The sequence below is a fragment of the Coregonus clupeaformis genome, chromosome 5 (assembly GCF_020615455.1).
Source record: "Coregonus clupeaformis isolate EN_2021a chromosome 5, ASM2061545v1, whole genome shotgun sequence".
Taxonomy (NCBI): Eukaryota; Metazoa; Chordata; class Actinopteri; order Salmoniformes; family Salmonidae; genus Coregonus; species Coregonus clupeaformis.
Window position 1 is genome coordinate 18,095,503 of NC_059196.1, and position 12,155 is coordinate 18,107,657.

The following is a 12,155-nucleotide window of genomic DNA, read 5'->3' on the forward strand; positions in this document are numbered from 1 at the left end:
GTGACCACGGAAACCCCTCAGAGCCTGGTTCCTCTGTAGGTTTCTTCCTAGGTTTCTGCCTTTCTAGGGAGTTTTTCCTAGCCACCGTGCTTCTACATCTGCATTGCTTGCTGTTTGGGGTTTTAGGCTGGGTTGACATCTGCTGATGTAAAAAGGGCTTTATCAATACAATTGGATTAATTGATTGATAGTATTGATGTACATAACATAACATAATGTTATATAATAAGATGAGCATGAGGTTTCCTGAAGTTTAGTTATTTTTGTTTGCAGTTTGGGTCACCCAGGTGGTCAAGAGTCATAGAAATAGAATGAATGGGAATGTCAGTTCTAGTAATTATATTTCTATGGCCAGGGTGGCACCCCAGCTCTTCTCCCAGCTTTGCACTCTTATCTTAACCAGCCAAGGAAGTTTAGAGAAGGGAGTGACACACTAAGCCATTTCTAGTATTTGGTCATAATAAACAATGACTGTTCTAAAACTTTTTTTAAAAGTTGGTAAGATATAGATAATCATCCTCATCATTTTTCATGGTTTGTGAACTCCACTGTTATGCAGCCATGTTTGAATAAGAAATATTAGGAAACAGTGCCCCCACATGTTAAATCAACATAAGTGCACTACGTGCTACACAGTTGCATGGTTAATAACAAATGTGGAGGAACAACAATAACTGCAATACAAGAAGAAGAAGAAGAATATTAAGACAACTTATTAAAACCTATAAAGCTATAAAAATGTACATATTAAAGCCAAATATATTATGATGATTTTCTGTAAATGTACTTTATTATGTAATTAAAATGCATCATAAATGGACTTTTAAATATAAACACTCCTTTTCTATCTAACATTGATTTACAATTATAAACTGGGTGGTTCGAGCCCTGAAATCTGATTGGCTGACGGTCGTGGTATATCAGACCGTATACCACGGGTATGACAAAACATTTGTTTTTACTGCTCTAGTTACGTTTGTTACCAGTTTATAATAGCAATAAGGCACCTCGGGGGTTTGTGGTATATTGCCAATATACCACGACTAAGGGCTGTATCCAGGCACTCCGTGTTGTGTAGTGCGTAAGAACAGCCCTTAGCCATGGTATATTGGCCATATACCACACCTCCTCGGTCCTTATTGTTTAATTATATAACACTGGTAACTGTTCGGACTCATATAAAACTAATATAAAACACATCAACACCATGTAAGAAGTCAAACTGGCTACTCACTACGTGTTGTGAGATTTACTCAAGAATGTATACCATTTCAACATTTAGAAATGTATTTACCAAATGTATTTAATCAGCAAAGGGTTGTGGATTGTAAGTGGGATGTAAAGGACAAATTAGTGGAGGTCAACATTTGTAATTGTACTGGCCCAATCAGAGTCCTGCGTCTGTGCCTGCTGTGTCTTATATGCTACATGTCAATCAATAAAATCACAATGTATGATATTTCTCAATCATTGTTACTTCTATAATAGTAGTGGTTGGTTGTCTTCATTGACTGATCAGAGTCTCTGTCTATTCATACAAAATCCTGACACCTATGTGTCTGCAAGGAGAGGTGACTCAGACCCAGATTATGAGACTTATTTAAAGGCAACCATCGTCAATTAGGTCTCCTACTTCCAGGGGCTTTCTGGATGTATCAGAGCGGATGAACCAGGTCAGGGTCAAGGGTCAACGGTGAACCCAGGTCAGAGTTCAGAGGTCAGCCTGGGGGGCAGATGGAGCAGGAGGACATGTTGCCTGGGGGACTTCCAGTTCCCGGTGGTCCAATACTGACTCAATGTGACTGAGGAGGGAGGAGAAGAACTGAGGCACTCCCTCATAGCCTGGAAGAGGGGGACGGAAAGATAGGGTTGATGAGAGAGAGCTAGAGAGAGAACATGACATTGAGTAAGAGTGAAAGTGTAACATGGAAGCAAATACAGCAGTATAAAGTCACTTTCATGACTGTAAATCGCTCTGGATAAGAGCGTCTGTTAATGACAAATGTATAATGGAAATGAAGGATGGAAAAGTCCAGTGACCTGGGAAGATGTTAATGTCGATAATGGTGAGGGTATGTGTGTTGATGTTGAAGATGACGTCCACCCCGAACAGAGCCATGCCCAGCTCTGCCCTCAGCTCCCTCACTAGGGCCACCATGGCCTCACCACTGGGGGGAGGCAGCCTTGGCATCTTCTCATCCAGCTGAGACACAACACCACAGGACACAGGACAGATGATCAGTTCATCTGTTCAGGGTCTGTATTCACAAAGTGTATCAGAGTAGGAATGCTGATCTAGGATCAGGTCCCCCCTGTCTATGTGTTCTTACTCATTATGATCTAAATAGCCAAACTGATCTTAGGTCAGCACTACTACTTTGAGACGCATTATGAATACGGTACAAGACCTATTGCAGACAGTGGGTCAAGTAGAACAGGGTAAAAGAGATTGAATTCGTTTGTACAGGAATCAGTGCCAGTGAATCAAATTGAACAGAGTTGAGGTCGTACTAACTGCAGTGAGGTGGGAGCAGGACTCTGGCTTGGACACCTCGTGGCTGTTGAAGAAGATTGTCTTCCTCTCTGGAGTCACAAAACACACCATAGACATTAGGAAGAAGTTTTATTGCAACAGATTATTAAAAACAGTATAAGCATGAGAATGAGACAGAGCGAGAGAGAGAGAGAGAGAGAGAGAGAGAGAGAGAGAGAGAGAGAGAGAGAGAGAGAAGAAGAGGGAGAAGAGGTGAGGGTGTGTCCACACTGACCATGGGGTCCAGGGGGGAAGTTCTTCAGCGAGGGCCTCTCCACAGTGAAGTGGTCCTCTCCCACCACAAACACCTTGTGCAGCACGGCACCGTGGTTGACGAAGCTCTGCAGCACACAGGGAGGGTGGGCATCTGACAGACCAGCCATACTGAAGATCAGAGACATCTATGGTATGGAGAGAGAGCAGGGACACTAAAGTGGTCCTCTGTAGCTCAGCTGGTAGAGCATGGCGCTTGTAACGCCAAGGTAGTGGGTTCGATCCCCGGGACCACCCATACACAAAAAAAAAAATGTATGCACGCACGACTGTAAGTCGCTTTGGATAAAAGCGTCTGCTAAATGGCATATTATTAAAGTCTGAAAAACTAGAGGGAGAGCCATGGGCCAATACACATCTATAGAGAGAGATCACAGTGTCAACAAAGTAGCAATACACTGAGCCACACAAAAAGGCAGAAAATGGTAACAAATATATGGAATATATGGCAAAATATGCAAAAATACTTTTGAGCAATAGAAAGACAGACAGTCTCTTACCTCATGGGAGCGGGATCCATGAGCCACCCTGGTTTTACAGACTAAGAGGAAGAGGAATAGTGAGGTGTGAGGAGACACAATACAACACACGAACTTATGGGACAGTTTCCCAGTCACAGGTTAAGCCTAGTCCTAGACTAAAAAGCACTTTCAATGGACAATCTCCATTGAACATGCTTCTTATTCCAAGACTAGGCTAAATCTGTGTCCGGGAAATCAGCCGTAAATGTCTTATAAATTAGATAAAAGGAGTTTGCCAAAAACTGAATGTGAAGGCTCTGTATACGATAAGATTCATTAGCTGTATGTTTATGTGTTTGGTTGTAGACAGTCCCTCACTGACTCAGAGGGAAGCTGAGGCCCTTGCTCTCCACGTCCTCCTGGATGACTGACAGGTCACTGGTGCTGATCTCCAGGTAGGGAGGGCTGCTGATTCGCCAGTCTACAGGGGGGCGGGATCAGGAAGAGCATAAGGAGATAGAGTGCTTGGCTTGATAGATGTCTAGAGGAGGGACAGTGAGGCTACTGTACTGTACCTCTCAGGGAGTTCTGGAGATGGCTCATAATCCGATAGGAGGCAAAGCGATCCAGTAGCTGGCTCATTGCTGGAAGGGGGTCCAGAAGAACAGTATGGGGATGGGCGGACACATAACCCTGAAACACACAAACATATACTTTAGTATGATAAAATATGATGCTGTTACCGCTGTTGAACACCATTAAATGGGCCATTTTCCCATACCTGGAAGTTGTCGAGGAGCTGTTGTGATTGGCTGTCGTACTCGGCCTCAACAATGACATCAGAGAGCTTGTGTACAATGACCTCAAAGGGTCCTTGAGACTCCAATGGCTGGCTGAGGTCTATCTGTATCAGGAGAGAAAAATAAGTGTGAATGAAATATCCTCTGCCTCAGGCACAACTTGGACAAGCACTTGTGAGGCAAACACTACAGCTATTGTTCCCCTCTGTTTGAGAGGAGCTCCAAGCAGGTGACTGCAGGTGGCAGTGACAGAAACGACTGGCATGTCAGACATCTGAAACTGACAAGACAGCGGCAGAGACAGACGGGAGAGAAGGAGTAAGTGAGAGAGAGAGAGAGAGAGAGAGAGAGAGAGAGAGATGTTTCCCATGCCCCTTGAATTGAATTGAGAGAGAGAGAGAGAGAGGGGGGGGGTAGGGTGAGAGAGAGAGAGAGAGAGATAGAGAGAGAGAGAGAGAGAGAGAGAGAGAGAGAGAGAGAGAGAGAGAGAGAGAGAGGGGAGAGAGAGAGAGAGAGAGAGAGAGAGAGAGAGAGAGAGAGAGAGAGAGAGAGAGAGAGAGAGAGAGAGAGAGAGAGAGAGAGAGAGGGTAGGGTGAGAGAGCTGATGATGGGAATTGGAGACATAGTTGGAGTAATAAAAGTGCAAACAAAGGAATGACAGTCAGCTAATACACTTTATGTTGTGTGTGTCTATGTGACACATAAATTAACATACAAACATTTTATGATAGTTTAATAAAAACCATCAATCGTTCAACTGGTATAACTTGTTTCCCAACTACACTATAAAGCTATTACTCACATGCCTACTGATTTTATTTTTGCAACCTTATAATGACACTATTCTGATGTCTTCCATCTTAAACCTAAGAACATAATGCAATGTAATGGAAATTGACTTACCTCAACCACCTCAACACCGTGGCTCCTGACCAGAAGGAATTCAATGTTGAATGAAAATGTTAAGTGACAATTTAGGACAGTTACACCAAGGAGAACGCATATGAGTAAGGCTGCAGGAGAAGCTCCATTGTAGCCTACATTAGTATTATGTTTGCAAGAACACAAATTAATAGTTTAAACTTACGCACAAAGCTCAGCAAAAGCAACCAGATTAATTCGTCTCCGTTTCTTGTCGCTCAGACAGAAACCTACCCTGCGCCCAGACATTTGGGCAGAGGAGCAATGCCTAGGCTGGTTGGACAAAGGGTAGGCAATACTGATGACTTGGGGGTGTGAGAGAGCGAGAGAGCGAGAGAGCGAGAGAGAGAGAGAGAGAGAGAGAGAGAGAGAGAGAGAGAGAGAGAGAGAGAGAGAGAGAGAGAGAGAGAGACCATTGTAAATACAACCCATATTTATGTTTATTTATTTTCCCATTTGTACTTTAACTATTTGCACATTGTTACAACACTGTATATATACATAATATGACATTTGAAATGTCTTTATTCTTTTGAAACTTCTGAGTGTAATGTTTACTGTTAATATTTATTGTTTATTTCACTTTTGTTTACTATCTACTTCACTTGCTTTGGCAATGTTAACATACGTTTCCCATGCCAATAAAGCCTTTAAATTGAAATTGAATTGAACTGAATTGAGAGAGAGAGATACCTCTTCTTTACGAAATGGGAGTAGGCATAGGTTTTCATATACTGTAGGGCGGGGGGGGTTCCTCTTGTCATTTCAAATATCACGTGAATACACATTAGACATGGCAAAATGTATAGAATTGCAAGAAAATTTGCTTTAAACCTGCGAAATGTTCTCTCCAACAAGAGGGGTGTGAACAGTTGGAATCATGAACACTGCTTGTGCCCACAGGGGGGGACGCGGGATGTTACCCAATGCTGGAAAGAGGGTCTAAGTGAAAACGTTTTTCCTCTAAAAAACGTAGTATAACATACAGAACTGGTGCATAATGGTGCATGACTCAGATAAATATTTTCTTATGATTTATTTTGCCAGTAGGCCTATTTCCTTCCACTGACAACTTCCTTATTGCGATCATATTATAACCAGCCTTACCAGTGTGTTGTTAACGTGAGCAGCAATAGTGCAATCGGCGGATTACCTTCAAAATAAAAGTTCCCTATTGAAACTGATGCAAACGGATACAACTCGTGGAATCATGCCACACCTGGACTAGATAACGCGAAAGAAAGTTAGAATGTTGTTATAGAAATTCAGCAAAATATAATAATTTGTTAATTTGACACAAAAAAGTAAATGGGGTATCAGCCTACTCAGTGACACTCACAGAACACAACTATGTAGAGTGTACACAAATATTAGCATCATAGCTCTTACTGAAGGAATTTAAAGGAAACTCCACCCAAAAACGATATTTTGGTATTTGTTTCATTGGTCTATAGTCCCAAACAGTTTTCCATTTCAGCAATCAAGTTTTCAATATATAGAACTTTCAAAATACAGAAATACATTTTAGCAGATGCTCTTATCCAGAGCAACTCACAGTTAGTGAGTGCATACATCATTTTTTTTATTTTTCATACTGCCCCCCCGTGGGAATCGAACCCACAACCAACTGAGCTACATCCCTGCCGGCCATTCCCTCCCCTACCCTGGGACAATTGTGCGCCACCCCATGGGTCTACCGGTCGCGGCCAGCTACGACAGAGCCTGGATACGAACCAGGATCTCTAGCATTTGATGCAGTGCCTTAGACCACTGCGCCACTTAGGAGACAGCCTGTATGATGCATTTAGCATCATATGATGCTGCGTTTCGCATACCAAACTTCTTTTTGTGTCTAATTAACTAATTATTATATTTTGTTGAATTTGTATAGCAACATTCAAACCTTGTTTAGCATTATAGTCCAATTGTGGCATGATTCCACTATTTTTATCAGTTTGCTTTAGTTTCAATCTGGAACTTTTATTTTGAAGGCAAAACACCGATTCCACTTTTGCTGCTCACGCTAATGTTGTTCACAACACACATGTGCCAGCCTTTTCAAGGTTCATTGAAAAAAGAAAGAGAAAGTAAAACTCCACCGGGAAGCTCAACAAACACCTTTATCGTCGTCTGCTCTCTATTGTAGAGTGATCTTCTTGTTTTACTGCAACAGAAAAAAACGGTGAATATAGTCCTATAAGTCTATTAGGCTACTGCATAAAAGGTAACAGGTAACTCGCAGAAAGTTCACTTTAGGTGAGCATCATTTGACGCAAAGCAATGTCCCGTGGTTCGAATGCTGGATTTGACCGACACATTACGATTTTTTCTCCTGAGGGCCGCCTCTATCAAGTCGGTGAGATATTTTGCTTCATTCCTCCAGTTTTGTTTCATGCAGGGGATGAACTTGGCTAGTATAGCCTCTGTATAGGTATCGTTCTATGTCATCTAAAATGTAAGATATTCGCGCTGTGAATGTGTTGCGCTGTATCTGTATCTGATGATGAGCATCCCCATAGGCCAAAAGTGTAGTATATTGTGATTATAAACATATTGTGATTATAAACATATAAACATAGTGTGATTGTGTATTTCGCATATAATATTTGGGGGAAAAACACATGTTTTAAATGTGCTTTACTTGTCTGTGGTATAATATGTCCGTCAATAAAGCAATCTACCAATGTTTGAGACTTTCCCAAGAACACCTTTAGACCTACATTATTCCAAGCCCCCTGTGTACCCCATGCAGCTTTTAAAAGTTAGCCTATATTTAAGAATTATAATCTCATGTTCTTATGTGTTGTGCCTCAGAGTATGCCTTCAAAGCCATCGCGCAGGGTGGGTTGACATCACTGGGCGTGCGGGGGACAGACTGTGCTGTGGTGGTCACACAGAAGAAAGTGCCGGTAAGATATTCAGCTTTGGACCATAGCTACATCTCCATGTACCTGGAGCTTTTTTCTTAGTTGTTTGACTTCATCCAAATTAGAAAAATAATGTTGATATCTGGCTTTAGAGAAAGAGTCAGTCATGAACAGTGAAGCATGACAGAGTGGTGTCTCGAGCATTTCTGCTGACAGGGCACACGCCACGGATTTGTTAAAGCTTGTCCAAGGAAAGTTGATATTGTGGAATCAACACAATATTCCTAACAACAATGAGGTATCATCTACTATATGTATGTATATATGTGACCCTGTCATTATAACACAGGACAAGCTGCTGGATTCTGCCACTCTGACCAACATGTACCCACTTACCCCACGCATTGGATGTGTGATGACAGGACACAATGGTGTGTATAATGGCACAGACGACATCTCACATCACACACACACATACACACACACACACATCCTTTTACTCTCTCTTCCTCTCCCCCTCAGCGGACAGTCGGTCCCAGGTCCACAGGGCACGAGTGGAGGCTGCCGAATGGAAGTACAAGTTTGGATATGACATCACAGCAGACATGTTGTGTCGGAGAATGGCGGACATCTCCCAGGTCTACACACAGAACGCTGAGATGAGACCTCTGGGATGCTGTGAGTGGTGTAGCCCTGTCCTCCTGTCACCCTGTCTCTCGTTCCTCTTACTCTCCATTGATTCACTACACCATCATTCCAAATGGTAGCACATAGAGTGAGTCTTTCCACTCTGTCCTATTAAGGCACACTAGCTGATGGAGATTGATGATGTAGTATTTACAGCCACATCCATATATGATTTGGTTTTACCTTACAACAGAAATTGATGTCAAATTGATACATTTATACATAAAAAATATATAGAATTCTACAGTGTTCAGCAGTTATCAAACTATATACATTAACTAGGCACTACATAATTTTGGTTCAGTAGTTATCTGTTTTGAGCAGTTTTATTCAGTAATAGTTAATTGTATTGTTAACAAATGTCAAGAAAATCATATCAAAAGTAAAGTGAATATTGCATTTTGAAACGTAGATACTTATACTGAGCAAAAATATAAATGCAACATATAACAATTTCTAAGATTTTACTGAGTTACAGTTCATATAAGGAAATCAGTCAATTGAAATAAATTCATTAGGCCCTAATCTATGGATTTCACATGACTGGGAATACAGATATGCATCTATTGGTCACAGATATCTTAAAAATAAAGATATGGGCGTGGATCAGAAAACCTGTCAGTATCTGGTGTGACCACCATTTGCCTCATGCAACGCAACACATCTCCTTCGCATAGAGTTGATGAGGCTGTTGATTGTGGCCTGTGGAATGTTGTCCCACTCCTCTTCAATGGCTGTGCGAAGTTGCTGGATATTGGCGGGAACTGGAACACGCTGTCGTACATGTTGATCCAAAGCATCCCAAACTTGCTCAATGGGTGACATGTCTGGTGAGTATGCAGGCCATGGAAGAACTGGGACATTTTCAGCTTCCAGGAATTGTGTACAGATCCTTGCAACATGGGGCCGTGCATTATCATGCTGAAACATGAGGTGATGGCGGCGGATAAATTGCACGACAATGGGCCTCAGGATCTCGTCACAGTATCTCTGTGCATTTAAATTGCCATCGATAAAATGCAATTGTGTTTGTTGTCTGTAGCTTATGCCTGCGCATAACATAACCCCACTGGCACTCTGTTCAAAACATTGACATCAGCAAACCACTCGCCCACACAACGCCATACACGTGGTCTGCAGTTGTGAGGCCAGTTGGACGTACTGTCAAGTTCCCTAAAACAACGTTGGAGGCAGCTTATGGCAGACAAATTAACATAAAATTATCTGGCAACAGCTCTGGTTGACATTCCTGCAGTCAGCATGTCAATTGCACGCTCCCTCAAAACTTGAGACATTTGTGGCATCGTGTTGTGTGACAAAACGGCACATTTCAGTGGCCTTTTATTGTCCCCAGTACAACGTGCACCTATTTAATGATCATGCTGTTTAATCAGCTTCTTGATATGCCACACCTGTCAGGTGGATGGATTATCTTGGCAAAGGAGAAATGCTCACTAACAGGAATGTAAACAAATTTGTGCACAACATTTGAGAGAAATAAGCTTTATGTGCATATGGAACATTTCTGGGATCTTTTATTTTAGGTCATGAAACATGGGACCAACACATTACATGTTACGTTTATATTTTTGTTCAGTAGATCAAATATGTATCCAAATTGAAAGAGTGATTTGGTGCCGTGAACAAAATACTATGAATTTGTTTGCTGCACTCAGTCAACTGAAAATGTGCTTAGAGGTTTGAAACATGAGCCATTTTGATGATCTGTTTAGATTTTTGTGCTTAGAGTTGTGAAAATGGAGTTGTGAAAATGGAGTTGTGAAAGTGGAGTTGTGAAAATGGCACCAAAGTGATTGAAAAAACAGCAAGTGCAGTAGGTGAGTCTTAACTCCCACACAGAGGACTCAGACCCATAACCTTCTCCTCCCCATGTCTCCAGGTATGATCTTGGTGGCCATGGACCCCCAGCTGGGTCCCATGCTGTTTAAGTGTGACCCGGCAGGCTACTTCTGTGGCTTCAGGGCCACCAGCGTGGGGGCCAAGCAGACAGAGGCTAACAGCTACCTGGAGAAGAAACTGAAGAAGAGGCCGGAGCTGTCATATGAGATGACTGTGGAGGTAGGGGGATGGATACACCTGGATACTCATGGAAACATCTGCCGAAAAGTGAAAGTCTGTACAGTATTCAGTCTCTCTCTCTCGCTCTCTCTCTCTCTCTGTTTCTTTCCCTCTCTCCTCCTATAGTTGGCCATCTCCTGTCTCTCTTCTATTCTGTCCATGGACTTCAAGCCCAGTGAAATTGAAGTGGGTGTGGTCACTAAGGAAAGCCCCAAGTTCAGGTACTATACTATCACAGTAACTGCATTTCATCATCACTGTGTTTTTCTATTTGCTCATATGGTAATGATCAAGGATTTAGACAAGGGAACAACAGCCAAATGATCAATAGTCAATTCATTTTTCCTTCTCTCTTTCTCTCTCCCCAACCCTGTTTCTAACATCCACTCTCATCTTCTCTTCTTCACCCTCACAGGACACTCTCTGAGACAGAGATCGACACCCACCTGGTTGCCATTGCTGAGCGGGAATAGAGGTGCAGCCATCCACATACAGTACGTCAGGCATCAGGCTGACTAACGAACAGACTAACCTAGTCGTTCAGTAATAGGACATCAATACTACTGCAGTAGATCTGCTTCAGACTGCTGTTGCAGAAGGGCCCATCTTATACAATACTATGATATTTTTCTACTTTCCAACTATTTACATCTGCACAGGTTGATTTTCACCTTCAGTCTGCATATTAAAGTTTCTTGGACATACAGCCAGGCTGTAACTAGAATTCCCGTGTTGTTGGATTGGTTTGATCGTGTGGATCGTTTCATATTTATTGTCTGTATCTCATTGATCCCCATTGTTTATGACCACCAAATGGGTTTTAGCTGCCTGTGTCCAGAGCGTTACTCATGTCATCTATCACCTGCCACAGAAACACTGTGTAACAGAATAAAACACATCAAGTAAAACAAAAGAACACTAATATCCCTTTTTTATTCTGATAGCTTAGATGTTTTCTGTAGAATCACAAAAGACACAGTAGTTCTTAACCTTTTGTATTTATTTGATTCGATACATGTAACTAGAGACCTGGGTCCATATTCACAACATGTCTTAGAGTAGGAGTGCTGGGCCGTATCCGCAAAGCGTCTCAGAAAAGGTCCTAGGAATCCTGTTAAAACGTGTTTTAAGACAAAAAAAACTCCCAGCTCAGAGTAGGTTTTAGGATGATGTTATGACACTGCTCAGACAATCTCTGAGCCAGGAGTAAAATCAACTCATAAAAGTTTATCTCTGCTGGTAATCATGACAGTTTGAGGTACCGCAAAGGAAAGATGGTGATGATGCTCATTGACATTGTTGCATATGATGGGGAATAACCATTGGTGATGAGGCATTCATTACCCGCTGTGAACTCTAGCACGCTTCAGACAACCATCAAATGTTGCAATGGTAAAACGTTTGATATCATTTTCGCATGATACGATCACGTTGCCTACTCTTAATTCTTGCCTAATAGCATCCATAACCTTTTTTTAACCAATTCTGATGGTTGTTAAAAGCGGAGTTTTGATAATATTACCATTATATCAAC

General features: G+C 42.0%; 2 protein-coding genes across 3 annotated transcripts; one reads left to right on the top strand and one right to left on the bottom strand.

The window, feature by feature from the left end:
* Positions 1-1,057: 1,057 nt before the first annotated feature.
* Positions 1,058-5,268, bottom strand: LOC121563896 (inositol-tetrakisphosphate 1-kinase). Its single transcript, XM_041875522.1, has 10 exons — positions 5,155-5,268; positions 4,971-4,995; positions 4,049-4,171; positions 3,843-3,960; positions 3,650-3,748; positions 3,307-3,347; positions 2,769-2,934; positions 2,516-2,583; positions 2,041-2,203; positions 1,058-1,842 (listed from the first exon to the last, which is right to left on the bottom strand). The coding sequence occupies exons 1-10, from the start codon at positions 5,235-5,237 to the stop codon at positions 1,712-1,714; spliced, it is 1,017 nt and encodes a 338-aa protein (XP_041731456.1). The 5' UTR covers positions 5,238-5,268; the 3' UTR covers positions 1,058-1,711.
* Positions 5,269-7,047: 1,779 nt separating this feature from the next.
* LOC121567112 (proteasome subunit alpha type-6-like) lies at positions 7,048-11,345 on the top strand. Of its 2 annotated transcripts, none has more exons than XM_041877051.2 (7): positions 7,048-7,344; positions 7,803-7,897; positions 8,205-8,286; positions 8,378-8,533; positions 10,443-10,621; positions 10,748-10,842; positions 11,037-11,345. In XM_041877051.2, the coding sequence occupies exons 1-7, from the start codon at positions 7,269-7,271 to the stop codon at positions 11,092-11,094; spliced, it is 741 nt and encodes a 246-aa protein (XP_041732985.1). In that variant the 5' UTR covers positions 7,048-7,268; the 3' UTR covers positions 11,095-11,345. The 2 variants fall into 2 exon arrangements, with proteins under 2 accessions (XP_041732985.1, XP_041732986.1); XM_041877052.2 differs by having other exon boundaries at positions 7,048-7,170.
* Positions 11,346-12,155: the final 810 nt, after the last annotated feature.

Excerpts from the sequence above, each read along its gene's own strand:
- LOC121563896 (XM_041875522.1), bottom strand. The coding sequence starts at position 5,237 with ATGTCTGGGCGCAGGGTAGGTTTCTGTCTGAGCGACAAGAAACGGAGA. Across the intron at positions 3,961-4,048 it reads AGCTCCTCGACAACTTCCAG|GGTTATGTGTCCGCCCATCC; the intron begins GTATGGGAAAAT and ends TGTGTGTTTCAG. Across the intron at positions 3,348-3,649 it reads GGGCCTCAGCTTCCCTCTGA|TCTGTAAAACCAGGGTGGCT; the intron begins GTCAGTGAGGGA and ends TCTTCCTCTTAG.
- LOC121567112 (XM_041877051.2), top strand. The coding sequence starts at position 7,269 with ATGTCCCGTGGTTCGAATGCTGGATTTGACCGACACATTACGATTTTT. Across the intron at positions 8,534-10,442 it reads GATGAGACCTCTGGGATGCT|GTATGATCTTGGTGGCCATG; the intron begins GTGAGTGGTGTA and ends CCATGTCTCCAG. Across the intron at positions 10,843-11,036 it reads AAGGAAAGCCCCAAGTTCAG|GACACTCTCTGAGACAGAGA; the intron begins GTACTATACTAT and ends TCACCCTCACAG.